At 54.3% G+C, this 27,546-nt stretch overlaps 3 protein-coding genes across 3 annotated transcripts in view; all 3 read left to right on the top strand.

Annotated features, from left to right (window-relative positions):
- The window catches only part of CHD8 (chromodomain helicase DNA binding protein 8), a 50,364-nt gene extending 48,657 nt beyond the window's left edge, over positions 1–1,707 (top strand). The window contains 5 exon segments of the mRNA XM_048290403.1: positions 49–264; positions 395–497; positions 886–1,005; positions 1,114–1,152; positions 1,432–1,707. Of these exon segments, the coding sequence (XP_048146360.1) occupies positions 49–264; positions 395–497; positions 886–1,005; positions 1,114–1,152; positions 1,432–1,634 (681 nt within the window). The 3' untranslated portion in view covers positions 1,635–1,707.
- Positions 1,708–2,960: 1,253 nt separating this feature from the next.
- On the top strand, positions 2,961–21,859 carry SUPT16H (SPT16 homolog, facilitates chromatin remodeling subunit; the record flags this gene model as incomplete). Its single annotated transcript, XM_048290404.1, is given in 28 exon segments — positions 2,961–3,100; positions 4,963–5,056; positions 6,683–6,853; positions 8,195–8,347; positions 8,464–8,490; positions 8,492–8,611; positions 8,956–9,107; positions 9,607–9,709; positions 9,711–9,780; positions 10,131–10,162; positions 10,164–10,197; positions 10,200–10,221; positions 11,526–11,599; positions 12,100–12,212; positions 12,502–12,567; positions 12,842–12,937; positions 13,030–13,145; positions 13,534–13,687; positions 14,301–14,428; positions 14,507–14,537; positions 14,539–14,643; positions 16,387–16,461; positions 16,463–16,514; positions 19,547–19,665; positions 20,251–20,283; positions 20,285–20,377; positions 20,957–21,069; positions 21,737–21,859. Coding segments are annotated over 28 exon segments (2,589 nt in total), but the record flags the coding sequence as incomplete, so codon positions are not given.
- Positions 21,860–25,669: 3,810 nt separating this feature from the next.
- TGM1 (transglutaminase 1) overlaps positions 25,670–27,546 on the top strand; it is a gene marked incomplete at its 3' end in the record, with an annotated part of 51,634 nt that continues 49,757 nt past the window's right edge. Inside the window, exons 1-2 of the mRNA XM_048290405.1 lie at positions 25,670–25,682; positions 27,152–27,448. Coding sequence (XP_048146362.1) covers positions 25,670–25,682; positions 27,152–27,448 — 310 coding nt within the window. The remainder of the gene's footprint in view (positions 25,683–27,151; positions 27,449–27,546) is intronic.

A 27,546-nucleotide genomic window follows, 5' to 3' on the forward strand; every position in this document is an offset into this window, starting at 1 on the left:
GCCGGCAGAACTCCCGGATTTTCCCAAAACCGCCGTTTTTCGCCCCAGGACCGGGCGCTGATCCGGAGGCTGGACCTGATCTGCCGGGCGGTGCTGACGGCGGGGGAGGGGCCGCCCCTCCCCCCCCTCCACGAGGATTTCGGGGGGGTCCCGGGGGGGTTCCCCGAGCCCGCCCCTCCCCCGCCCCCTCCGCAGGCCCCTCCCCCCTTCCCCTCCCCCCGCGGGCGCCACCAGGACAAGGAGTTCACCGTCCAGATCAAAGACGTGAGTGCCCAAATCCGGCCTTTTTCCACCCAAAACTCCCGCCCGCGATGAGAACCGGCCCCTCCCCCCCCGCGCCGGGTTTTTCCCGGTTCTGCCGGATTCTGCCCCAATTCCGCGGCGTTTCCCGCAGGAGGAGGGGCTGAAGTTGACCTTCCAGAAGCACCGGCTGGGCCCCAACGGGGCCGCGCGGGGACCCCCCGCCCCAAAAAAAGAACAGCAAGAAACTGGTGGAGGTGAGGGGGCGTTTTGGGGCTAAAAACCCCGGTTTTGGGGAATTCCAGGTCGCACCTGGATTTTTAAGGAGTTCGGAGCCCGCCCTGATGAAATTTTGGGCTTTAAATGCCAGGATTTGGGGGGGGAACTGAGAAAATTTGGGGTTTCCTATCGGGTTTTGCACCAAAATTGGGGAGTTTCCCATCAGGTTTTTTGGGGTTTTGCAGCCAAATTTGGGGGTGGGAATTTTTGGGGGAGCCCCTGGTGGGTTCAGAGCCTCAATATCTCTCAAGATTTTGGGGTGCTGCCATTTTCACCCCGAATTTGTGGGGTTTTTTAACACGATTTGGGGTTTTTTTTCCTGATTTTTGGCATTTTTTCCCGGAATCGGCGTTTTTCTCCCCAAAGCTGGAGCTGCGCTGCCTCGAGGGGCTCCGAGACCCCGGGGGGGACCCCGAGAACGTCATGGTGGCCCCTCCCCCCCCCCGCGGCGACGCCCCCGAATTTGCCGACCCCAGGCTGCTGCCGGTGAGCCCCGAAATCCCCGGAATTTGCCCCAAAACTGCTGAATCCACCCCCAAAACCTCTTGAAGTCACAAAAAAAAGCCCCCAAATCCTCTTCTCCTTCCTCTCCAGTTCATGGAGCAGCGACGGGAAAAGTGGCACCGGAAAAAGGTACTTTGGGAGCTCCCGAAAATCCCCAAAGTCCCCTGAAATTGGGGTGGGGGAGGGGCTGGATCCCCCTAATTTCATTCAGGGGTGTCCTGGCCCTTCCCACTCCTTTTGAGGGGTGGGCACAGCCTAAGATTTGGGCTGTTTTTTAATGATTTTGGGGCGGTTTTAACTATTTTATGTCTCATTTTGGGGTTTGGGGCGTGGCTTGTGCTGACCACGCCCATTTAAGCCCCACCCCTCATTAATCACTTTTGTCTCCCCCCCCCCCCCCCCCCCCAGTTCCTCCCCTCCCCCCCCTCAGGTTTGGATCTTTCCAAGATGGTGGCGCTGATGGGGGCGGGGCCAGCGGCGGAGGGGGCGTGGCCTCGCCTTCCTTGGCCCCGCCCCCGCGCTTCCGGCCAGAAGAGGAAGCGGAAGCAGGAAGTGGGTGCTGCCCCCTGCTGGCCGACCCCATGTTGCCGCCCACTTCCGACTCGGATTAATCCCCGCCCCTTTTCCTGCTGGGGCCACGCCCCCCTCCCCATATTTATATAAATATGTAAAATGTCTCTGTGTCATAAGGGGGGCGGGGCGGGGGGCGGGGCTAAGCGGGGTGGGGCCAAAAGGGGCGGGGTCCATCGGGCTGGGGCTGGCGGGATGGGAGGGGCCTGGCGGGGGGTTTTTTTTTAATAAAAGGTTTGGAAACGGAGCGAGCGCTGCGAGTGGTTTTCCCCTAATTGATTGCTAATTGAGGTTCTTATTTACCGTCTTTGATTCGTCCCTCGCCATAACAAACTCCTTTAATTAAGCACCTCTGGTAATTAAGGATCCCCACACACGCATTCCCCTCTCTCACCACCAGGGGGCGCCTGCCGAGCTCCCCCCCCTCACGATTTTCCCGCCTCTTCTGGTCACGTGATGACGTCCCCTCACAGCTTTCCCGCCTCTCTCCCCTGTCACGTGATCATGTCCCCCCCTCCACCCGCACGGTTTTCCCGCCTCTTCCCCCATCACGTGATGCAGGCGCGGCGCCATTTCCCTCCCTTTTCCTGCATTCCCGCATCACGTGACGCCGGCCCCCTCAGCTCCCTTTTCCCGCTTCCCCCGTCACGCCAGGAAGGAGCCGCTTTCCCCCCCGCCATTTCCCGCTTCTCTCTTCCCTCCGTCTCCCTCTTCTTTCCTCCACGTAAATCCTGCGCTTCCCTCCCTCTCCCCCTCCCGCGTTTCCCGCTTCTCCCCCTCACGACTTTCCCGCTCCTCTCCCCGTCACGTGACAGCGGCGCCCTCAGCCCCCCGTTTCCCCGCCTCTCCCCGATCACGTGACGCGGGAACCGCGCGACTCCCCCCTTCCGTTCCTCTATCACGTGACCGCGCCCCTTCCGCTCCCGTTTCCCGCCTCCCCCCGTCACGTGACAAAGGAACCGCTTCTTCCCCGGTTTTACCGTTTCACCCCCCCCCCCCCCCCGGCATTTCCCGTTTTCCCTCCTCCCTCCATTTCTCGTTTTTCCCCTCAGGAGAAACCGACCTGAGGGAAACCCCCCCCCCCCCCCTTAGTTCCCGCCTCTCCCCGTCACGTGACCGCGGCCCCTCAGCTCCCTTTTCCCGCCTCTCCCCCGTCACGTGACCGCGGCCCCTCAGCTCCCTTTTCCCGCCTCTCCCCCGTCACGTGACGCGCACCCCCCCCCCCAGCCCTCCCGTCCCGCCCTTTTCCCGCTGCCCCGGAAGCGGAAGTTCCCCTCAGGCCGCACTTCCGGGGGGACGCCGCGGCGCGGGAGGAGGAGGAGGCGGCGGCGGCGGCGGCGGCGGCGACTCGGGGGGTCCCGGGGGGGGGTCCCGTCGGGGGGGGGTCCCGGACGAGCCCAGAGGGTGCCGGGGGGCCGCTCGCCCCGACTGGGCCCCCCTCATGGCGCTCAGCCTGGACCGCGAGGCCTTTTCGCGGCGGCTGCGGCGGCTCTACGCGAGCTGGCAGGTGGGGGAGGGGCGGGGGTGGGGGGGGGGGGGGGTTGTGAGGGGGATCGGGGTGGGGGAGGGGCGCGGGGGGGCGGGATGGGGGAGCTTGGGGTGGGGGAGGGGTGGGGATGGAGTGGGGGAGGGGCCTGAGGGAGATTTTGGGGGGGGGGGGGTTTGAGGTGAGTTTGAGGGGGTTGAGGTTGAGTTTGAGGGATTTGAGTTGAATTTGGGGGGATTTGAGTTGAATTTGGGGGGGTTGAGGTGAAATTTGGGGGGTTGAGATGAATTTGGGGAGGTTGAGGTGAATTTGGGGGGATTTGAGTTGAATTTGAGGGATTCGAGTTGAATTTTGGGGGGCTTGAGGTGAATTTGGGGGGGGTGGGGTGAATTTGGGGGGATTTGAGTTGAATTTGGGGGGTTTGAGTTGAATTTGGGGGGGATTTGAGTTGAATTTGGGGGGTTGAGGTGAATTTGGGAGGATTTGAGTTAAATTGGGGGGATTCGAATTGAATTTGGGGGGCTTGAGGTGAATTTGGGGGGGTTGGGGTGAATTTGGGGGGATTTGAGGTGAATTTGAGGGGTTTGAATTGAATTTGGGGGGGTTGAGTTGAATTGGGGGGATTCGAGTTAAATTTGGGGGGCTTTAAGTGGAATTTGGGGGGGTTGAGGTGAATTTGGGGGGGTTGAAGTGAATTGGGCGGGATTTGAGTTGAATTTGAGGGATTTGCGTTGAATTTGGGGGGTTTGAGTTGAATTTGAGGGATTCGAGTTGAATTTGGGGGATTTGAGTTGAATTTGGGGGGGTTGAGGTGAATTGGGGGGATTCGAGTTGAATTTGAGGGATTCAAGTTGAATTTGGGGGGGATTTGAGTTGAATTGGGCGGGATTTGCGTTGAATTTGGGGGGATTTGAGGTGAATTTGGGGGATTTGAGGTGAATTTGGGGGGATTCAAGTTGAATTTGAGGGATTCGAGTTGAATTTGGGGGGATTTGAGTTAAATTGGGGGGATTCGAGTTGAATTTGGGGGCTTGAGGTGAATTTGGGGGGTTGGGGTGAATTTGGGGGGATATCGAGTTGAATTTTGGGGGGTTTGAGTTGAATTTGGGGGGTTTGAGTTGAATTTGAGGGATTCGAGTTGAATTTGGGGGGGCTTTAAGTGGAATTTGGGGGGGTTGAGTTAAATTTGGGGGGCTTTCAGTGGAATTTGGGGGGGCTTTCAGTGGAATTTGGGGGGATTTGAGGTGAATTTGAGGGAGTCGAGTTGAATTGGGGGATTCGAGTTGAATTGGGGGGGGTTGAGGTGAATTTGGGGGGGCTTTAAGTGGAATTTGGGGGGGTTGAGTTAAATTTGGGGGGCTTTAAGTGGAATTTGGGGGGGCTTAAGTGGAATTTGAGGGGGTTGAGTTGAATTTGGGCCATTCGAGTTGAATTTGGGGGGGGCTTTCAGTGGAATTTGGGGGGGTTGAGTTGAATTTGGGGGATTCGAGTTGGGGATTCGAGTTGAATTTGGGGGGCTTTCAGTGGAATTTGGGGGGGTTGAGTTGAATTTGGGGGGGCTTTCAGTGGAATTTCGGGGGGCTTTAAGTGGAATTTGGGGGGGTTGAGGTGAATTTGGGGGGATTTGAGGTGAATTTGAGGGATTCGAGTTGAATTGGGGGGATTCGGGTTGAATTGGGGGGGTTGAGGTGAATTGGGGGGGGCTTTAAGTGGAATTTGGGGGGCGTTAAGTGGAATTTGGGGGGGTTTAAGTGGAATTTGAGGGGCTTTAAGTGGAATTTGGGGCAGTTTGGGGACATTGCCGGGATTTCTGGGCGGGAATCGGGGCTCGTTTGGGAAAGGCTCCTTTTGAGGGGGGGGCTGAGCCTGCCCTGCCCCCCCAGAAAGGGGAGGACGAGGTTCGGGGCCGTCGATGCCGTCGTGGTGGCCGTGGGGGTGGACGAGGAGATCGTCTACGCCAAATCCACGGCGCTGCAGGTGAGGGCGCCCCAAAATCCCTCAGGAGCACCCCAAAATCCCTGGGCCGGGATCCCAAAATCCCCTTTAATTCTGGGGGGGGGGGGGGGGTGGGGATTCCCGTTGCTTTTTTTAGGGAATCCCTACCATTTTTAAAGGAGGTTTTCACCGTTCGGGGCTTTCCCGATGCTTTTTAGGTGGGTTCCCGTCGCGTTTTATGGAGTTTTTGTCATTTTGAGACGGTTTCCAGTATTTTTTTTAGGGTCTCCTCGTTTCTTAAAACGTTCCCGTAATTTTTTCGGGGGTTCTCGTAAACTTTTTCATTTATTGCCGTAATTTTTGCAGGAATTCCACTTTGGAGAAAGATTCTCCTCTTTTTAGCTGAATTTCCACGTTTTCAGTGGGGTTCCCACCGTTTTTTCGCTGCGCTCCCTCGTTTTTAGGGGGACCCCCCACGATTCTGGGGCTTTTCCTTCTGTTTTTGGTGGAATTCTCGTCATTTTTAGCGGATCGCCCGCGCTTCTCGGATTTTCCTTTTATTCCTGGGCTTTTCCCTGCTCTTTTCTGGGGTTTTCCCCGTTTCATTTTGGGTTTTTTTTCCTCCCAATCCCCCATTTTTCCCCCATTTTTTCCCCGTTTTTTCCCTGGTTTTCCCCGTTTTTTCCCCAGTTGTCCCCGCTCCCTTTTGGGGTTTTTCCTGCTCCCTTTTGGGGTTCTCCGCACTCCCTTTTGGGGTTTTCCTCACTCCCTTTTGGTGTTTTTTCCCGCTCCCTTTTGGGGTTCTCCCCGCTCCCTTTTGGGGTTCTCCCCGCTCCCTTTTGGGATTCTTCCTGCTCCCTTTTGGGGTTCTCCCCGCTCCCTTTTGGGGTTCTCCCCGCTCCCTTTTGGGGTTCTCCCTGCTCCCTTTTGGGGTTCTCCCCGCTCCCTTTTGGGGTTTTCCTCGCTCCCTTTTGGGGTTTTTTCCGCTCCCATTTGGGGTTCTCCCTGCTCCCTTTTGGGGTTTTCCCTGCTCCCTTTTGGGGTTCTCCCCACTCCCTTTTGGGCTTTTCCCTGCTCCCATTTGGGGTTTTCCCTGCTCCCTTTTGGGGTTTTTTCCACTCCCTTTTGGGGTTTTTCCTGCTCCCATTTGGGGTTTTTTCCACTCCCTTTTGGGTTTTTCCTGCTCCCATTTGGGGTTTTTTCCACTCCCTTTTGGGGTTTTTCCTGCTCCCATTTGGGGTTTTCCCCGCTCCCTTTTGGGGTTTTCCCTGCTCCCCTTTTGGGGTTCTCCCTGCTCCCTTTTGGGCTTTTCCCTGCTCCCATTTGGGGTTTTCCCTGCTCCCTTTTGGGGTTTTTTCCACTCCCTTTTGGGGTTTTTCCTGCTCCCATTTGGGGTTTTCCCCGCTCCCTTTTGGGGTTTTCCCTGCTCCCTTTTGGGGTTCTCCCCACTCCCTTTTGGGCTTTTCCCTGCTCCCATTTGGGGTTTTCCCTGCTCCCTTTTGGGGTTTTTTCCACTCCCTTTTGGGGTTTTTCCTGCTCCCATTTGGGGTTTCCCCGCTCCCTTTTGGGGTTTTCCCTGCTCCCTTTTGGGGTTCTCCCCACTCCCTTTTGAGGTTTTCCCTGCTCCCTTTTGGGGTTCTCCCCGCTCCCACGCCGGTTTCCCCGCAGACGTGGCTGTTCGGGTACGAGCTGACCGACACGGTGATGCTGTTCTGCGAGGAGCGCGTCCTGTTCCTGGCCAGCCGCAAGAAGGTCGAGTTCCTCAAGCAGGTGGCCCAAGGGAAGGGCGGCGAGGGGGCCAACGGGCTCCCGGCGGTCACTCTGCTGGTCCGAGAGAAGGTGGGGGCTCAGGAGGGGATTTGGGGTCAGGTTTGGGGTCGTTCTGGGGTTTAGGGCGTCCTTATGGGGTCGCTTTGAGGGTTAGGGCTGGGCTTGAGGGGGTTCCAGTTGGGCTTGGGGTTGGTCATTTGGGGTCATCTTGGGGGGGTCCTTGCTTGGTTTAGAGGGTCCTTGGGGGTCACTTTGGGGTCTTGAGGGGGCCTTGGGGGGTCTTTGTGTATCCCTGAGGGGGGTTGGGTTTGGGTTGGATTGGTCAAAGCTGGGTCGGAAGGGTTGGAGTTGGGTTGGATGAGTTGGAGTTGGGTTGGATTGGTCAAAGCTGGGTTGGATGAGTTGGAGTTGGGTTGGATGAGTTGGAGTTGGGTTGGATGAGTTGGAGTTGGGTTGGATGAGTTGGAGTTGGGTTGGATGAGTTGGGTTGGATGAGTTGGAGTTGGGTTGGATGGGTTGGAGCTGGGTTGGATGGGTTGGAGCTGGGTTGGATGAGTTGGAGTTGGGTTGGATGGGTTGGAGCTGGGTTGGATGAGTTGGGTTGGATGGGTTGGAGCTGGGTTGGATGGGTTGGAGCTGGGTTGGATGAGTTGGAGTTGGGTTGGATGGGTTGGAGTTGGGTTGGATGAGTTGGGTTGGATGGGTTGGAGCTGGGTTGGATGAGTTGGAGTTGGGTTGGATGGGTTGGAGTTGGGTTGGATGGGTTGGAGCTGGGTTGGATGAGTTGGAGTTGGGTTGGATGGGTTGGAGTTGGGTTGGATGAGTTGGGTTGGATGGGTTGGAGCTGGGTTGGATGAGTTGGAGTTGGGTTGGATGGGTTGGAGTTGGGTTGGATGGGTTGGAGCTGGGTTGGATGAGTTGGAGTTGGGTTGGATGAGTTGGGTTGGATGAGTTGGAGTTGGGTTGGATGGGTTGGAGTTGGGTTGGATGGGTTGGAGCTGGGTTGGATGAGTTGGAGTTGGGTTGGATGAGTTGGGTTGGATGAGTTGGAGTTGGGTTGGATGAGTTGGAGTTGGGTTGGATGGGTTGGAGTTGGGTTGGATTGGTCAAAGCTGGGTTGGATGAGTTGGAGTTGGGTTGGATGAGTTGGGTTGGATGGGTTGGAGCTGGGTTGGATGGGTTGGAGCTGGCTTGGATGAGTTGGAGTTGGGTTGGATGAGTTGGTTGGATGAGTTGGAGTTGGGTTGGATGGGTTGGAGTTGGGTTGGATGGGTTGGAGCTGGGTTGGATGAGTGGAGTTGGGTTGGATGAGTTGGGGTTGGATGAGTTGGAGTTGCGTTGGGAACCCGGGGATGGGCGTGGCCGCCCCGCTCCTCCACGGCCCCACCATCCGTCCGTCCTTCCCCACAGAACGAGAGCAACAAGGCCAACTTTGAGAAGCTCATCGAGGCCCTCAAGAGCAGCCGGGGCGGGCGGCGCCTCGGGGTCTTCTCCAAGGACAAATTCCCGGGGGAGTTCATGAAGAGCTGGAACGATGCCCTGAGCAAGGAGGGCTTCGAGAAGGTTGGCTTGGACGGGCTGGAGGCGCCGGGGTTGGAAGGGTCAAAGTTGGGTGGGAAGAGTTGGAGCTGGGCTGGCTTGGCCGGCCCCCAGCCCCACGCCCGTCCCGCTGACCGCAGGTGGACGTCAGCGCGGCCGTGGCCCAGGGCCATGGCGGCCAAGGAGGACGTGGAGCTGCAGCTGATGCGCAAGGCGGCCGCCATCACGTCCGAGGTCTTCACCAAGTTCTTCAAGGAGCGCGTCATGGAAATCGTCGACGCCGACGAGGTCGGGGCGGGGATCGGCCGTGTCGGGGCGGGGATGGGACAGAAATGGGCCGGAAGTTGGAGGTTTGAGGGCACGTTAGGTGCAAATAATCCGTTTTATCCAAATCCCAGCGTTTTCAGGGCAATTTGGCACTAAAATCAGTGTTTGGGGGTCAATTTGGCCCAAAAAGGGGTACTTGGAGATCAACCTTGTCCGAAAAATGGCTGTTTTGAGGTCGACTTGCTCCAAAAAAACGGCCGTTTTGGGACCGAATTTCTGTGAGCGATGCCCATCCCCCGTTCCGCGCGCTCCGGTGATGTCATCGTGACATCACCGTGACATCACTGTGACGTCACGCCCTGCAGAAGGTGCGCCACAGCAAGCTGGCCGAGGCGGTGGAGAAGGCCATCGAGGAGAAGAAGTACCTGGCCGGAGCTGACCCCTCGGCCGTGGAGATGTGCTACCCCCCCATCATCCAGAGCGGCGGCAACTACAACCTCAAGTTCAGCGTGGTCAGGTGAGGGCAATCCTGGAATTCCCAGAATTCCCAAAATCCCAACTGGAATTAGCCCTTTTTCTGGGGCGGGGGGGGGGGGGGGGGGAATCAGTTTTTGCGCCAAAATTGGGGGTTTGGGGCTGAAAATGGAGGTTTTGTGCCGCAAAAGTCGTGTTTCACACCCAGAATGAGCCCTTTTCTGCCCTGAAGTTGGGATTTCTGCCCAAAAATTAGCCTTTGTTAACACAACGTTAGGATTTCACCCCAAATATTTTGTTTCATCCAAAAACTGATCTTCTAAAACCAAAATTGGGGGTTTTCACCCCAAACTTGGCCTTTGCCATCCCAAAATTCGGATTTCCATCCCGAAATCGGATTTGGGGCTGTTCTCCCCCTTCTACCTCCGCCCTTCCCCTTTCTTTTATCCCCAAACCCCTCTTTATAAGGATTTTTTCCTCTCACCCCCCCGTTTTTTGCTCGTTTTCCCCGATTCCCCCGTTTCTCACCCCGTTTCCCGCAGCGACAAGAGCCACATGCACTTCGGGGCCATCACCTGCTCCATGGGCATCCGCTACAAATCCTACTGCTCCAACCTGGTGCGGACCCTCATGGTGGACCCCGCCGCAGGACATGCAGGACCACTACGGCTTCCTGCTGGGCCTGCAGGACGTGCTGATCCGCGAGCTGCGGCACGGTCAGTGAGCCCGAGTGACCCCCGAGTGACCACTCAGTGACCACTGAGTGACCACTGGCACCCCGTGGTAACCCCTGAGCTGTCCGCCTGTCGCTGACCCCACCGATCCCCCGATGGCCGCTACGGCTTCCTGCTGCGCGGTCAGCGAGCCCGAGTGACCGCCGAGTGGCCACGGGGTGACCCCGTAACGGTCCACCCGGGACTGACCGCTGAGTGACCCCGTAACAATCCCCCGGTCACCCCCCCAGTGACCCCGCAATGACCCCCCCAGTGACCACTGAGTGACTCCCACCCCCCAATGACCCCAATCCCCTCCACTGATCCTGAGTGACCCCGAGTGACCGCCCCAGGCGCGAAGCTCTGCGACGTCTACGCCGCCGTCGATGGACGTGGTCAAGAAGCAGCGGCCGGAGCTGCTGGCAAGATCACCAAGAATTTGGGGTGAGAACTGGGGATTTTGGGGTCTGGGGGGTCACTGGGGGAGGTTTGGGGTCGTTGCGCGGTCATCGAGGTCATTAAGGCTTGGGGTCGTTGAGGGGAAGCTTTGGGGTCGTTGAGGGGTCACGGTGGTCAGTTTGGGGTCGTTGAGGGGTCACGGTGGTCAGTTTGGGGTTTTTTGAGGGGTCACCGTGGTCATTTTGGGGTTGTTGAGGGGTCACCGTGGTCATTTTGGGGTTGTTGAGGGGTCACGGTGGTCATTTTGGGGTCGTTGAGGGGTCACGGTGGTCAGTTTGGGGTTGTTGAGGGGTCACGGTGGTCAGTTTGGGGTCGTTGAGGGGTCACGGTGGTCAGTTTGGGGTCATTGAGGGGTCACGGTGGTCAGTTTGGGGTCGTTGAGGGGTCATGGTGGCCAGTTTGGGGTTGTTGAGGGGTCACGGTGGTCAGTTTGGGGTCGTTGAGGGGTCACGGTGGTCATTTTGGGGTCGTTGAGGGGTCACGGTGGCCAGTTTGGGTTGTTGAGGGGTCACGGTGGTCAGTTTGGGGTCGTTGAGGGGTCATGGTGGCCAGTTTGGGGTTGTTGAGGGGTCACGGTGGTCAGTTTGGGGTCGTTGAGGGGTCACGGTGGTCAGTTTGGGGTCGTTGAGGGGTCACGGTGGTCAGTTTGGGGTCGTTGAGGGGTCACGGTGGTCAGTTTGGGGTCGTTGAGGGGTCACGGTGGTCATTTTGGGGTCGTTGAGGGGTCACGGTGGTCAGTTTGGGGTTGTTGAGGGGTCACGGTGGTCAGTTTGGGGTCATTGAGGGGTCACGGTGGTCATTTTGGGGTCGTTGAGGGGTCATGGTGGTCAGTTTGGGGTTGTTGAGGGGTCACGGTGGCCAGTTTGGGGTTGTTGAGGGGTCACGGTGGTCAGTTTGGGGTCGTTGAGGGGTCACGGTGGTCAGTTTGGGGTCGTTGAGGGGTCACGGTGGTCAGTTTGGGGTCGTTGAGGGGTCACGGTGGTCATTTTGGGGTCGTTGAGGGGTCATGGTGGTCAGTTTGGGGTCGTTGAGGGGTCACGGTGGTCAGTTTGGGGTCGTTGAGGGGTCACGGTGGTCATTTTGGGGTCGTTGAGGGGTCATGGTGGTCAGTTTGGGTTGTTGAGGGGTCACGGTGGTCAGTTTGGGGTCATTGAGGGGTCACGGTGGTCATTTTGGGGGTCGTTGAGGGGTCATGGTGGTCAGTTTGGGGTTGTTGAGGGGTCACGGTGGTCAGTTTGGGGTCATTGAGGGGTCACGGTGGTCATTTTGGGGTCACCCGGGGCTTCCAGGTTCGCGATGGGCATCGAGTTCCGCGAGGGTTCCCTGGTCATCAACAGCAAAAACCAGCAGCGCCTCAAGAAGGGTGAGAGGCAGAAAATCCCCCTTTTCCGCCCCAAAATCCGCCTCTTCCGCCCCAGAATCAGCGTTTTTTTTCTCTAACGCTGTGATTTTTTTCACCTAAAATTTTTGTTTTCATCCCAAAATCCTTTTCCCCATCAATTGTCCTTTTCCCCCAGAAGGTCACAATTTCTTTTCCCTCAGAACCATCATTTCTTTACAAAATTTTTGTTGTTTGCATCAAAATCGCGTTTTCTGCTTCAATACCCGTAGTTTTGTCATTTAAAATCATCATTTTTGTCCCCAAATCCATCATTTTCCCACAAAACCACAATTTTTCTCTCAAATTTCCCTTTTTCCTCCTAAAATCCCTCTTTTACTCCCTCAAATACTTTTCCTGCCACAACCCACCCTAACAAACCCTCCCCCACCCCCACTTGCCAAACTTCCCCCAAACCCCTTTTTCCCGGGAATTTTTTAGTTCTGTATTTTTTACCAAAATCCCGTTTTTTGCGCTCGATCCAGGGATGGTTTTCAGCATCAACGTGGGGCTCTCAGAGCTGCCCAACAAGGAGGGGAAGCGGCCGGAGGAGCGGACGTACGCGCTCTTCATCGGCGACACCGTCATGGTGGACGAGGTGGGCGGGGCCACAGCCAGCCAATCACAGAGGTCCCTGCTCTGCGGCTGACCAATCACAGGGGCCTAACCCGACACCGACCAATCCCGGCTTTTCTTCTTCGCCCGTTAGCCAATGGCGTCTCTCGGTTCCTTTGGCCAATCACGCCTTCGCTCCTCTTGGCCAATCGTGGCCTCCTTCCCCTCAGCCAATCACGTTCTCCCTTCCCATCTCGCCAGCCAATCACGTTCTCCTTTCCCATTCCCTCAACCAATCGTGTCTCTCCCTGGCCCCTTACTGCCCCCTACAGGACGGTCCCGCCGTGGTCCTCACGTCCGTCAAGAAAAAGGTGAAAAACGTCGGAATTTTCCTCAAGGTGAGCACAGGATTTGGGCCCAAATCGGGGCTTTTCAGGAAAAAGCTTCAGAGGTGACTGGAAAAAGCCGATTTGGGTGGAATTTTCTGTAAAATTTGGGGGGTTTTGTTTCATTTCGGGGGGGAGTTTTCTGAGGGGGCTTTCCTGCCCTGCAGGGGAAGCTGCTCAGGATGGAATCCGGGGCTTTCTCATTGGATTCTCTGGGAATTTCGGGTGGGTTTCGGGACTTCAAGGTGGGAGTTTTGCCTCACGAATTCCCCGTTTTTCCACCCAGAATGAAGATGAGGAAGAGGAGGAGCCGGACAAGGACGCGGCCGAGGACCTCTTGGGCCGCAGCTCCCGCGCCGCCCTCCTGACCGAGCGCACGCGGGTGGGTCCCCTCCCCCTGACCACACCCTGACCGCTCTCCGGCCGCTCTCCGGCCGCTCTCCGGCCACGCCCTGACCCCTCGGTGCCCCCCAGAACGAGCTGACGGCCGAGGAGAAGCGCCGGGCGCACCAGAAGGAGTTGGCCACGCAGCTGAACGAGGATGCGCGGCGGCGCCTGACGGAGCAGCGCGGGGAGCAGCAGACCCAAAAGTACCGGGATTCGCCCCGTTTCCCGTCCCGCATTCCCCGCTCCCAGCGCCGTTTCTGCCCCGTCGTCCCAATTCCGAGCTGATTTGCCTTAATTCGGGCTCCAGTTTCTGATTCCTGCCCCAGTTCCCAATTCCCACCCCAAATCCCACCACCCACTCCATTTTTCCCCAAAATCCCAATTTTTTACCGCATTTGAGAGTGTGGAATTCAAACGCATCCTAAAAGAGCGTGGCCAAGGAGCCGCCCACCCACCCTAAATCCCCCTTCCAAGTTCCCCCCCAAACTCCCCAAAACGCCCCAAAATCACACTTTTTTTCCCAAAGTCACGCTTTTTTTCCCCAAAATCCTGCTTTTTTTCCCCAAAATCCTGTTTTCTTGCCCTGCTCAGGGCGCGGAAGTCGAACGTGTCCTACAAGAGCGCGGCGCTGCTGCCCAAGGAGCCGCACGTGCGGGAGATGAAGATCTACATCGACAAGAAGTACGAGAGCGTCATCATGCCCGTCTTCGGCATCGCCACGCCCTTCCACATCGCCACCATCAAGGTGGGGCGAGCCCCAAAATCCGGGGAAAGCGCCCCAAAAACAACAGGGAAAAGCCCCGGGGTCAGAGCGGTTGAGAACGGGGTGGGAACGGCTCGGGAAACGACGAAGTTGGGATGGAAATGGCAAAATCGCGAGGGAAATGCCCAAAATCGACCCCAAAAATACCAAGATCGCTCCAAAAAACCCCGAGTTGTTTTGAAAAAGAGGAAAATCTGGGTTTGGGGTCCCACTACCCCATTTCAGGTGCTTTTGGGAATTCCACCACACTTGGACTTAGTTTTGGGGTCCCACCACCGAATCTGGACCTGGTTTTGGGTCCCACCTTGAGTTTAAGGTGATTTTGGGGTCCCACCACCCTATTTCAGGTGGTTTTTGGGTCCCACCACCTTTTTCAGAGCTTTTTTTGGGTCCCACTTGGCATTTTAGGAGGTTTTGGGGTGCCACCACCTCATTTCCAGTGGTTTTGGGGTCGCACCGCCCCATTCCAGCTCATTTTGGGGTCCCGCCGCCCCATTTTTTTCACTTCTTCTTGCACCGCCCCAAATTCCCGGTTTTTCCACCCAAATCCGCGCCTCCCAACCCCGCGTTCTTCCGGAACTTTCTCCTCCCCCAGAACATCAGCATGTCGGTGGAAGGCGACTACACCTACCTGCGCATCAACTTCTTCTGCCCGGGCAGCGCCCTGGGCCGCAACGAGGGCAACATCTTCCCCAACCCCGAGGCCACCTTCGTCAAGGAGATGTGGGTGACCGCTCCGCGCCCCTCCCCTGCGGTCACTCGCAGGTGACCGCGGGGTCACGGCGGCCGCTTTGTCCGCAGAACGTACCGGGCGTCCAACCTGAAGCCGCCGGGGCGAGTCGACGGTGCCGGCGTCCAACCTGCAGAACGCCTTCCGCATCATCAAGGAGGTGCAGAAGCGCTACAAGACCCGCGAGGCCGAGGAGAAGGAGAAGGAGGTGGGCAGTGGTCATCTGGTGGTCAGCGGGGGGTCAGCGAGGGGGCGGAGAGCGGTCGTTGGGTGGGCGTTGAGTGGAGGTTGAGTTGTTGTTGGGTGGACGATGGGTGGTCTTAGAGGGGTCGCTGAGTGGTCAGTCGGTGGTCAGTGGGTGTTGGGTGGACATTGAGTGGTCATTTAATGGTGTTGGGGTGGTTGTTGGGTGGACGATGGGCGTGGTCAGTGAATGGTCGTAGAGGGGTCATTGGGTGGGAGTTGGGTGGGCATTGGATGGTCTAGAGTGGTCACTGAGTGGCCATTCAATGGTCATAAAGGAGTCATTGAGTGGGTGTTGGGTGGTCATTGACTGGTCATTTAATAGTGTTTGGGTGGACGATGGGGGGGCGTGGAGCGGTCAGTGAATGGTCATAGAGGGGTCGTTGGGTGGCCATTGGATGGTCTTAAGAGTGGTCACTGAGTGGCCATTCAATGGTCATAAAGGGCTCATTGAGTGGGTGTTGGGTGGTCATTGAGTGGCCAGTGAATAGGCATTGAGGGGTCACTCAGTGGTCAGTGAGTAGCCATTGAATGGTTACTGGTCACTGAACGATCGTTGAGTGGCCATTGGGTGGGAGTTGGGTGGGCATTGGATGGTCTTTAGAGTGGTCACTGAGTGGCCATTCAATGGTCATAAAGGGCTCATTGAGTGGGTGTTGGGTGGTCATTGAGTGGCCAGTGAATAGGCATTGAGGGGTCACTCAGTGGGTGTTGGGTGGTCATTGAGTGGCCAGTGAACAGGCACTGAGGGGTCACTCAGTGGGTGTTGGGTGGTCATTGAGTGGCCAGTGAATAGGCATTGAGGGGTCACTCAGTGGGTGTTGGGTGGTCATTGAGTGGCCAGTGAATAGGCACTGAGGGGTCACTCAGTGGGTGTTGGGTGGTCATTGAGTGGCCAGTGAACAGGCACTGAGGGGTCACTCAGTGGGTGTTGGGTGGTCATTGAGTGGCCAGTGAATAGGCACTGAGGGGTCACTCAGTGGGTGTTGGGTGGTCATTGAGTGGCCAGTGAACAGGCATTGAGGGGTCACTCAGTGGGTGTTGGGTGGTCATTGAGTGGCCAGTGAATAGGCACTGAGGGGTCACTCAGTGGGTGTTGGGTGGTCATTGAGTGGCCAGTGAATAGGCACTGAGGGGTCACTCAGTGGGTGTTGGGTGGTCATTGAGTGGCCAGTGAACAGGCACTGAGGGGTCACTCAGTGGGTGTTGGGTGGTCATTGAGTGGCCAGTGAATAGGCACTGAGGGGTCACTCAGTGGGTGTTGGGTGGTCATTGAGTGGCCAGTGAATAGGCATTGAGGGGTCACTCAGTGGGTGTTGGGTGGTCATTGAGTGGCCAGTGAATAGGCACTGAGGGGTCACTCAGTGGGTGTTGGGTGGTCATTGAGTGGCCAGTGAATAGGCACTGAGGGGTCACTCAGTGGGTGTTGGGTGGTCATTGAGTGGCCAGTGAACAGGCACTGAGGGGTCACTCAGTGGGTGTTGGGTGGTCATTGAGTGGCCAGTGAATAGGCACTGAGGGGTCACCCAGTGGTCAGTGAGTAGCCATTGAATGGCCACTGGTCACTGAACGATCGTTGAGTGGCCATTGGGTGGTCGTCGGTCATTAAACGCTCATTGAGCGACCGTTGCTCGTTGAGCGATCGTTGGCCACCGAGTGGCCACCGAGTGGTCACTGGTCACTCACCGAGTGGTCACCGCGTCCGCAGGGCATCGTGAAGCAGGACTCGCTGGTCATCAACCTCAACCGCAGCAACCCCAAGCTGAAGGACCTCTACATCCGGCCCCAACATCGCCCAGAAGCGCATGCAGGGCGCGCTCGAGGCCCACGTCAACGGTGACCCAAAAGACGGGAATTTGGGGCATTTTGGGCGGCTTTGGGGGCGTTTGGGGTGGAGTTTTGGGGAGGGGGTGAAGCTTTAGGGGGTTTTGTGGGGTTTTTTTGGAGTTTCTTGAGGGTTTTTTTGGGGTTCCTCAGGGTTTTTTGGGTTCCTCAACGTTTTTTTGGGGTTCCTCAGGGTTTTTTGGGGCGTTAACAAGGTTTTTTGGGGTTCCTTAGGTTTTTTGGGGTTCCTCAATGTTTTTTGGGGCGTTAACAAGGTTTTTTGGGGTTCCTCAGGGTTTTTTGGGTTCCTCAACGTTTTTTGGGGTTCCTCAACGTTTTTTGGGGCGTTAACAAGGTTTTTTGGGGTTCCTCAGGGTTTTTTGGGGTTCCTCAATGTTTTTTGGGGCGTTAACAAGGTTTTTTGGGGTTCCTCAGGGTTTTTTGGGTTCCTCAACGTTTTTTGGGGTTCCTCAACGTTTTTTGGGGCGTTAACAAGGTTTTTTGGGGTTCCTCAGGGTTTTTTGGGGTTCCTCAATGTTTTTTGGGGCGTTAACAAGGTTTTTTGGGGTTCCTCAGGGTTTTTTGGGTTCCTCAACGTTTTTTGGGGTTCCTCAGGGTTTTTTGGGGCGTTAACAAGGTTTTTTGGGGTTCCTCAGGGTTTTTTGGGGTTCCTCAATGTTTTTTGGGGCGTTAACAAGGTTTTTTGGGGTTCCTCAGGGTTTTTTGGGTTCCTCAACGTTTTTTGGGGTTCCTCAGGGTTTTTTGGGGCGTTAACAAGGTTTTTTGGGGTTCCTCAGGGTTTTTTGGGGTTCCTCAATGTTTTTTGGGGCGTTAACAAGGTTTTTTGGGGTTCCTCAGGGTTTTTTGGGTTCCTCAACGTTTTTTGGGGTTCCTCAGGGTTTTTTGGGGCGTTAACAAGGTTTTTTGGGCTTCCTTAGGTTTTTTGGGGTTCCTCAGGGTTTTTTGGGTTCCTCAACGTTTTTTGGGGTTCCTCAACGTTTTTTGGGGCGTTAACAAGGTTTTTTGGGGTTCCTCAGGGTTTTTTGGGTTCCTCAACGTTTTTTGGGGTTCCTCAGGGTTTTTTGGGGCGTTAACAAGGTTTTTTGGGGTTCCTCAGGGTTTTTTGGGGTTCCTCAATGTTTTTTGGGGCGTTAACAAGGTTTTTTGGGGTTCCTCAGGGTTTTTTGGGTTCCTCAACGTTTTTTGGGGTTCCTCAGGGTTTTTTGGGGCGTTAACAAGGTTTTTTGGGCTTCCTTAGGTTTTTTGGGGTTCCTCAGGGTTTTTTGGGTTCCTCAACGTTTTTTGGGGTTCCTCAACGTTTTTTGGGGCGTTAACAAGGTTTTTTGGGGTTCCTCAGGGTTTTTTGGGTTCCTCAACGTTTTTTGGGGTTTCTCAGGGTTTTTTGGGGCGTTAACAAGGTTTTTTGGGGTTCCTCAGGGTTTTTTGGGGTTCCTCAATGTTTTTTGGGGCGTTAACAAGGTTTTTTGGGTTCCTCAGGGTTTTTTGGGTCCTCAACGTTTTTTGGGGTTCCTCAGGGTTTTTTGGGGCGTTAACAAGGTTTTTTGGGCTTCCTTAGGTTTTTTGGGGTTCCTCAATGTTTTTTGGGGCGTTAACAAGGTTTTTTGGGGTTCCTCAGGGTTTTTTGGGTTCCTCAACGTTTTTTGGGGTTCCTCAGGGTTTTTTGGGGCGTTAACAAGGTTTTTTGGGGTTCCTCAGGGTTTTTTGGGGTTCCTCAACGTTTTTTGGGGCGTTAACAAGGTTTTTGGGGTTCCTCAGGGTTTTTTGGGTTCTTCAACGTTTTTTGGGGTTCCTCAGGGTTTTTTGGGGCGTTAACAAGGTTTTTTGGGCTTCCTTAGGTTTTTTGGGGTTCCTCAATGTTTTTTGGGGCGTTAACAAGGTTTTTTGGGGTTCCTCAGGGTTTTTTGGGGCGTTAACAAGGTTTTTTGGGCTTCCTTAGGTTTTTTGGGGTTCCTCAATGTTTTTTGGGGCGTTAACAAGGTTTTTTGGGGTTCCTCAGGGTTTTTTGGGTTCCTCAACGTTTTTTGGGGTTCCTCAGGGTTTTTTGGGGCGTTAACAAGGTTTTTTGGGCTTCCTTAGGTTTTTTGGGGTTCCTCAATGTTTTTTGGGGCGTTAACAAGGTTTTTTGGGGTTCCTCAGGGTTTTTTGGGGTTCCTCAATGTTTTTTGGGGCGTTAACAAGGTTTTTTGGGGTTCCTCAGGGTTTTTTGGGTTCCTCAACGTTTTTTGGGGTTCCTCAATGTTTTTTGGGGCGTTAACAAGGTTTTTTGGGGTTCCTCAGGGTTTTTTGGGGTTCCTCAATGTTTTTTGGGGCGTTAACAAGGTTTTTTGGGGTTCCTCAGGGTTTTTTGGGTTCCTCAACGTTTTTTGGGGTTCCTCAGGGTTTTTTGGGGCGTTAACAAGGTTTTTTGGGCTTCCTTAGGTTTTTTGGGGTTCCTCAATGTTTTTTGGGGCGTTAACAAGGTTTTTTGGGGTTCCTCAGGGTTTTTTGGGTTCCTCAACGTTTTTTGGGGTTCCTCAGGGTTTTTTGGGGCGTTAACAAGGTTTTTTGGGCTTCCTTAGGTTTTTTGGGGTTCCTCAATGTTTTTTGGGGCGTTAACAAGGTTTTTTGGGGTTCCTCAGGGTTTTTTGGGGTTCCTCAACGTTTTTTGGGGCGTTAACAAGGTTTTTGGGGTTCCTCAGGGTTTTTTGGGGTTCCTCAACGTTTTTTGGGGCTTTAACAAGGTTTTTTGGGGTTTCCTCAAGGTGTCTTTGGAGTTCCTCAAGGTTTTTTTGGAGATTTTTTTGGGTGTTCTTGAGGTTTTTTGGCGTTTCTCGAGGTTCTTTCGGAGCTCCTCGAGGTTCTTCTGGTGTTTCTTGAGGATTTCTTGGAGTCTCTTTATGGATGTAAGGTTTCTCGAGAGGGTTTTTTTTTTTGGTTCTTGTAGGTTTCTTGGAGCTTCTTGACGGTTTCCATGGGGGTTGTTGGGCTCCCGCGGATTTTGGGGTGATTTTCATGGGTTTTGGGGGTTTCCTTTCGCCGCCCAGGGTTCCGTTTCACGTCGGTGCGGGGGGACAAGGTGGACATCCTCTACAACAACATCAAGCACGCCGTGTTCCAGCCCTGCGACGGCGAGATGATCATCGTGCTGCACTTCCACCTCAAGGTGTGCCCAATCCGGGCAACGTTTTTTTGGGGGGAAAAACGCAGATTTTGGGCAAAACATAGAATTTTGGGTGAAATCCCCAAGATTTTGGGGAAAAATCCCAAGATTTTGGGGTGAAACTTCTTGGGGTTTAGGGCAGTTCTTGGGCTGGGTCAAACCCAATGATTTGAGGTCAAAAATCGGCAGTTTTGGGTTGAAATCCTGGGATTTTGGGGCAAACTCCACAGTTTTGGGTGTAACACCCACGGATTCCATGGTTTTGGGTTGAAATTCCTCCGTTTTGGGCGAAACTTGGTGGTTTTAAGTTAAAACTTCATGGCTTTGGGATGAAACTTTGTGGCTTTGGGTCGAAACATGGCAGGTTGGGTCAAAAATTGCCAATTTTGTCCAACGTTGCGAAACCTGGAATTGTGAGTCCAAACCGGGCGATTCTGGGTCAAAACCCGCAATTCTGAGTTCAAACCTGTCGATTTTGGCTCAGAACCTCGAATTCGGTGCTGAATCCCGGGCGTTCCCGCGCTGGAACTTGCGGATTTTGCGCCGAGCCCCCCGGAATTTTCCCGAATTCCCGTTTTCTCCACCCAGAACGCCATCATGTTCGGGAAGAAGCGGCACACCGGACGTCCAGTTCTACACCGAGGTGGGGGAGATCACCACGGATTTGGGCAAGCACCAGCACATGCACGACCGCGACGACCTCTACGCCGAGCAGGTGGGAACCTGGGGGCGACTCCGGGAATTCCGGGCCGTTCCAGAACGTTCCCAAACGTTTCTGGGTCGTTCCCGGCGGTTTTGGTTCAATCCCGGCGGTTTTGGGGTCGTTCCCGGTGGTTTCTTTGAGATATTTTTTGGATTTTTTTTTGAGTTTTTCAGCATTTTTTCGGTGGTTTTCCAATGACCTTTTGGGATCGTTTCCACGGTTTTGGGTCGTTTCTGTGGGTTTTGGGTCATTTTCATGGGATTTGGGGTCGCAGATGGAGCGGGAGACGTTTTTTGGGCCATTTCCATGGGTTTTGGGCCGTTTCCATGGATTTTGGGCCATTTCCGTGGGGTTTTTGCTCAACCCCGTTTGGCCATTCCCTGTTCCCACGGGGTTTTTGGGGCGTTTTCCTGGGATTTGGGGTCCCAGATGGAGCGGGAGACGTTTTTTGGGCCATTTCCATGGGTTTTGGGGCCGTTTCCACGGGTTTTGGGCCATTTCCGTGGGGTTTTTGCTCAATCCCGTGGGGTTTGGCCATTCCCTGTTCCCACGGGGTTTTTGGGGCGTTTTCCCGGGATTTTGGGGTCCCAGATGGAGCGGGAGATGCGGCACAAGCTGAAGACGGCCTTCAAGAACTTCATCGAGAAGGTCGAGGCCCTGACCAAGGAGGAGCTGGAGTTCGAGGTGCCCTTCCGGGAGCTGGGGTGAGTCTGGGCAGAAAAACGGGAAAAATGGGGAAAAAAATGGGAATTTGGGGAAAAAATGGGAATTTGGGGGGGGGTTTGGAGGAGTTTCAAGGTGTTGGTGGCTGGAAAAAAGGGGGAAAAAGAGGGGAAAAACGGGAATTCGGGGGGATTTGGGGTCATTTCCTGGGGGGTTGGGGGCTCCTGGGGAATTTTGGGATCTTTTCACCCATTTTTGGGTCTTTTCCCCCACTTTTGGGGGGGTTTTTTCGGGTCTTTCCTCACTTTTGGGATCTTTTCCTCATTCCTGGTGTCTCCTTGGGGTGTTTTGGGGGGGAATTTTTGGGGTAGTTTCCAGATTTTTGGGATCTTTATCCCCCTTCTTTTTTGGGGTCTTTTCCCACTTTTGGGACCTTTTTGGGGTCTTTTCCCCGTTCCTCTGATTCCTTTCCCCATTCCCGTAATCCTGTCTGCCATTTCTGGGCAATTTCGGGTCAGTTTTCCCAATTTTTGGCCTCCTTTCCCCATTCCCCGGCCTCCCTTCCCCCCGCCCCTGGGCTCTCCTGGCGGGAATTCCGTGCCGCTTTCCCCGTTCCTGGGTCTTCCCCCCCGTTCCCTCTGGGAATTCCCGGGGATTTCGGGGCGAATTCCGGGGTTTTTTTTTTTTGGGGGGGGGGGGTCGTTCCAGGTTCAACGGCGCCCCCTACCGCAGCACCTGCCTCCTGCAGCCCACCAGCAGCGCCCTGGTCAACTGCACCGAGTGGGTGAGTGACCGCTGGGAGCCCGGGTGACCCCAGGTGTGTCCAGGTGGGACCCCAGGTGGCCCCAGGTGTGTCCAGGTGGGTCCAGGTGGCCCCAGGTGACCCCAGGTGTGTCCAGGTGGCCCCAGGTGTGTCCAGGTGGGTCCAGGTGGCCCCAGGTGACCCCAGGTGTGTCCAGGTGACCCCAGGTGACCCCAGGTGTGCCCAGGTGGGTCCAGGTGACCCCAGGTGTGTCCAGGTGGGAGCCCAGGTGACCCCAGGTGTGTCCAGGTGGGAGCCCGGGTGGGACCCCAGGTGTGTCCAGGTGGCCCCAGGTGTGTCCAGGTGGCCCCAGGTGTGTCCAGATGGGAGCCCGGGTGGGACCCCAGGTGTGTCCAGGTGGCCCCAGGTGTGTCCAGATGGGAGCCCAGGTGACCCCAGGTGTGTCCAGGTGGGAGCCCGGGTGGGACCCCAGGTGTGTCCAGGTAGCCCCAGGTGTGTCCAGATGGGAGCCCAGGTGACCCCAGGTGTGTCCAGGTGACCCCAGGTGTGTCCAGGTGGCCCCAGGTGTGTCCCAGGTGACCCCAGGTGTGTCCAGATGACCCCAGGTGTGTCCCAAGTGCGTCCAGGTGGCCTCAGGTGGCCTCAGGTGGCCCCAGCTGACCCCAGGTGTGTCCCAGGTGACCCCAGGTGTGTCCCAAGTGCGTCCAGGTGCCCCCAGCTGACCCCAGCTGACCCCAGGTGGCCCCAGGTGACCCGGGTGTGTCCCAGGTGACCCCAGGTGACCCCAAATGCGTCCAGGTGGCCCCAGCTGACCCCAGCTGACCCCAGCTGACCCCAGGTGCCCCCAGCTGACCCCAGGTGTGTCCCAGCTGACCCCAGGTCCCCCCAGGTGGCCCCAGGTGACCCTTTGGGGGGGAAAAATATACCGGGGTTTTGGGGGGGAAATGGGGGGGATTTGGGTAACAAAAAAATGGGATTTGGGGGGAAAAATAATAGCGGGGGTTTGGGGTGAAAAAGGGGGAATTTGGGCAAAAAAAAAGGGATTTTGGGGGAAAAAAATCCGGGGTTTTGGGGGGAAATGGGGGGAATTTGGGTAACAAAAAAATGGGATTTGGGGGGAAAAATAATAGCGGGGGTTTGGGGGGGGGGAAAGGGGGGGATTGGGGGGGGGAAAATCCGGGATTTTGGGGGAAAAATGGGGAATTTGGGCAAAAAATGTCCCCGGGGTTTGGGGGGAAAAGGGGGGGAAAAAATCCGGGGTTTTTGGGAAAAAGTATACCCGGGTTTGGGGGGAAAAAGGGGATTTTGGGGGAAAAAATGGGATTTTGGGGGGGAAAAATATACCGGGGTTTTGGGGGGAAATGGGGGGGATTTGGGGGAAAAAAATGGGATTTTGGGGGGAAAAATAATGGCGGGGGTTTGGGGGGGGAAAAGGGCGAATTTGGGCAAAAAAAAAGGGATTTTGGGGGAAAAAAATCCGGGGTTTTGGGGGGAAATGGGGGGAATTTGGGTAACAAAAAAATGGGATTTGGGGGGAAAAATAATAGCGGGGGTTTGGGGGGGGGGAAAGGGGGGGATTGGGGGGGGAAAAATCCGGGATTTTGGGGGGAAAAATGGGGAATTTGGGCAAAAAATGTCCCCGGGGTTTGGGGGGAGAAAGGGGGGGAAAAAATCCGGGGTTTTTGGGGAAAAAGTATACCCGGGTTTGGGGGGAAAAAGGGGATTTTGGGGGAAAAAATGGGATTTTGGGGGGGAAAAATATACCGGGGTTTTGGGGGGAAATGGGGGGGATTTGGGGGAAAAAAATGGGATTTTGGGGGAAAAATAATGGCGGGGGTTTGGGGGGGAAAAGGGGGAATTTGGGCAAAAAAAATGGATTTGGGGGAAAAAAGCATCCTGGGATTTTGGGGGGGAAAAGGGGGAATTTGGGTAAAGAAAAAATACCGGGGTTTGGGGGGGAAAAAAAGGGATTTTGGGCAAAAAACACAGCCGGGGATTTGGGGCGAAAAAGAGGGAATTTGGGTAAAAAAAATGGGATTTGGGGGGGAAAAAAATATCTTCGGGTTTTGGGGGGAAAAGGGGGAATTTGGGCAAAAAAGGGGGATTTTGGGGTAAAAAAAATATCGGGGGTTTTGGGGGGAAAAGGGGGAATTTGGGGAAAAAAAATCCCGAGATTTGGGGGATTTGGGGTAGAAAAAGGGGATTTTGGGGGATTTGGGGGGGTTTGGGGGGGAAATGGGGATTTTGGGGGATTTTGGGGTGGAAAAATGGGGCTTTTGGGTGGATTTGGGGAGATTTTGGGGGATTTTGGGTGCATTTGGGGGAAATTTTGGGGGATTTTGGGTGGATTTTGGGGATTTGGGGGGGATTTTGGGGATTTTGGGGGGATTTTGGGGTATTTTGGGTGGAAAAATGGGGATTTTGGAGGGATTTGGGGGGGAATTTTGGGGGATTTTGGGGAATTTGGGGGGATTTTGGGGAGGTTCCCGGCTGGAGATCCCGAAGTGGCTCAGGGGAATTGGGGAGAGAGGTTTTGGGGCAAAATCCCGGGATTTTGGGAAAAAATTGGGAGGTTTTAGGGTGGAAATACGGATTTTGGGGAGAAATCCCGGGATTTTGGGGCTTTTGGGGGAAAATTTGGGATTCTTGGGGCCAAAGTTCCAAAAAGCAGCACTTTGGGGCCAAAAACGGCCCCAAAATTGCCAATTCTGAGCCCAAAAACTCCCCTTTGGGGCCGAAAAATGCCATTTTGGGGTGAAAAGTGCCGATTTTGGGGTCCGAAACGTTCTGAAAGTGCAAAAATCCCAGTTTGGGATGAAAAATTCCCATTTTGGCAGCAAAAAAATGGCCCAAAAGTTCTGGTTTCGGCCCAAAATTCTGATTTTGGCTCCCAAAATCGCCGGATTTGGGTCTGAAAGTGCCCGAAACGTCAATTTTGGGGTCTAAAATTCCCATTTTGAGTCAAAAATGGCCAAAAATGGTCCAAAAATGGCCCAAAATGGCCGAAATTCCCATTTTGGGGTCCAAAAGTTCCATTTTTGTCCAAAAATTCTGATTTTGGTCCCCAAAATTGGAGGATTTGGGTCCAAAAGGGCCCAAAATGCTCATTTTGGGGTCTAAAAGTCCCAGTTTGGGTCAAAAGTGGCCAAAAATGGTCCAAAAACGGCTGAAAATTCCCATTTTGGGGTCAAAATTGGCCATTTTCATCCAAAAATTCTGATTTGGGCCCCCAAAATTGGCGGATTTGGGTCCTAAGGAGTCCAAAATGCCCATTTTGGGGTCTAAAATGCCCGTTTTGGGTGAGAAATGGCCAAAAATGGTCCAAAATGGCCAAAAATGGCTGAAAATTCCCATTTTGGGGGTCCAAAAGTTCAATTTTTGTCCAAATATTCTGATTTTGGCCCCTGAAATCACCAAAATTGGGTCCGAAAGTGCCCAAAATGTCCATTTTGGGGTCTAAAATTCCCATTTTGGCTCAGAAATGGCCAAAAATGGCCCCAAATGGTCAAAAATGGTTGAAAATGGGCCAAAATTTCCAAAAATGGTCCAAACCAGCCATTTTGGGGTCAAAAAGTCCCATTTTGAGTCCAAAGTGGCCAAAAATGGCCCAAAATGGCCCAAAATGGCCGAAAATTCCCATTTTGGGGTTCAAAAAGTGCCATTTTGGGGTGTAAAATTCCCATTTTGGGGCACCAAAATATGACTGAAAAATGGTCCAAAAGTGGCCAAAATGGTCCAAAAGTGGCTGGAAATTCCCATTTTGGGTGCAAAACTGCCAAAAATGGTCGAAAATGGTCGAAAATGGCTGAAAAATTCCCATTTTGGGGTGCAAAAAGCGCCATTTTGGGGACTAAAATATGACCCAAAAATGGTCCAAAATGGCTGAAAATGGTGGGAAATTGCCAAAAATTGTCCAAAAGTGACCCCAAATGCTCCAAAACCGCCCAAAATTTCCATTTTAAGCCCTCCAATTTCCGACCCAGCCCCAAAAATGCCCCCAAATCCCATTTTTGGCCTCAAAACGGCATTTTTCGGGGGGAAATGAGTCAGTTTGGGGTTAAAATGCTGGGTTTTGGTCAAAAAGTGCCATTTTGGGCCATGAAGTGTTGGTTTAGGTCGAAAATTCCCATTTTGGGGTCAAAAAGTTCCTTTTTTGGCCAAAAATTCTGATTTCGGCACCTAAAATCACCAAAATTGGGGCCAAAAGGGTCCAAAACGTCAATTTTGGGGTGAAAAATGTCCCAATTTGGGTCCAAAATGGCCAAAAATGGGTGAAAATGGGCCAAAAATTCCAAAATTGGTCCAAACGAGCCATTTTGGGGTCTGAAAGTCCCATTTTGCATCCAAAATGGCCAAAAATGGCTGAAAATTTCCCATTTTGGGCCAAAAAGTGCCAAAAATGGCCAAAAATGGGTGGAAATGGGCCAAAAATTCCAAAATTGGTCCAAACCAGCCATTTTGGGGTCCCATTTTGGGCCAAAAAGTGCCAAAAATGGCCAAAAATGGGTGGAAATGGGCCAAAAATTCCAAAATTGGTCCAAACCAGCCATTTTGGGGTCTGAAAGTCCTATTTTGGGTCCAAAATGACCAAAAATGGCAAAAAATGGCCCAAAATGGCTGAAAATTTCCCATTTTGGGGTTCAAAAAGCACCGTTTTGGGGACCAAAATATGGCCGAAAAATGGTCCAAAAGTGGCTGGAAATTCCCATTTCGGGTGCAAAACGGCCAAAAATGGCTGAAAAATTCCCATTTTGGGGTGCAAAAAGCGCCAGTTTGGGGACTAAAATATGACTGAGAAATGGTCCAAAAGTGACCAAAAGTGCTGCAAAAGTGGCCGAAAATTCCCATTTTGGGTGCAAAACGGCCAAAAATGGCAAAAAATGGTCGAAAATGGCTGAAAAAAATCCCATTTTGGGGCAAAACCTGCCATTTTGGGGTGTAAAATTCCCATTTTGGGGCACCAAAATATGACTGGAAAATGGTCCAAAAGTGGCTGGAAATTCCCATTTTGGGGTTCCAAAAAGCGCCATTTTGGGTTAAAAATGGCCAAAAATGGTCCAAAATGGTTCAAATTTTTGCCATTTTGGGTGCAAAAAGTGCCCGTTTGGGGACTAAAATATGACTGAGAAATGGTCCAAAAGTGACCAAAAATGCTCCAAAAGTGGCCCAAAATTCCCATTTTGGGGGCAAAACCTGCCATTTTGGGGTGTAAAAATTCCCATTTTGGGGACCAAAATACGACCGAGAAACGGTCCAAAACCGCCGAAAATCTTTGAAAAGTGACCCAAACCGCTCCAAAACCGCCCAAAACCTCCATTTCAAACCCTCCCAGCCCCAAAACCACCCCAAAACCCCGATTTTCCCTCCCAAAACCCCCATTTTTCCCCCCCCAAACCTCCTTTTTTCCCCGCGCCGCCGCCGTTTTGCACGCCAAGATGGCGGCCGCGCTAAGCCCCCGCCCCCTGGGGCTCTCCTCGCAGGCCTATTGGCTCCCGTCAGGCTCCGCCCCGGCGCCTCAGCCAATCGCGAGGCTCACCACACGCAGGAGTTCGCGCAGCGCCCCCTGGTGGTGCGGCGGGGGCAGCGGTTCCACGTGGGCGTGGCCCTGCCGCGCCCCCTGGCGGACGGAGACGCGCTGTGCTTCGAGCTCACGCTGGGTGCGGCCCCCGGTTTGGGGCGAAATCCGCGGGTTTTGGGGCTTTTTGGGGAAAAATTGGGGGTTTCGGGGGGTTTTTGCGGGGTTGAGGGGAGATTG

Source organism: Corvus hawaiiensis, chromosome 40 (genome assembly GCF_020740725.1).
Source record: "Corvus hawaiiensis isolate bCorHaw1 chromosome 40, bCorHaw1.pri.cur, whole genome shotgun sequence".
Taxonomy (NCBI): domain Eukaryota; kingdom Metazoa; phylum Chordata; class Aves; order Passeriformes; family Corvidae; genus Corvus; species Corvus hawaiiensis.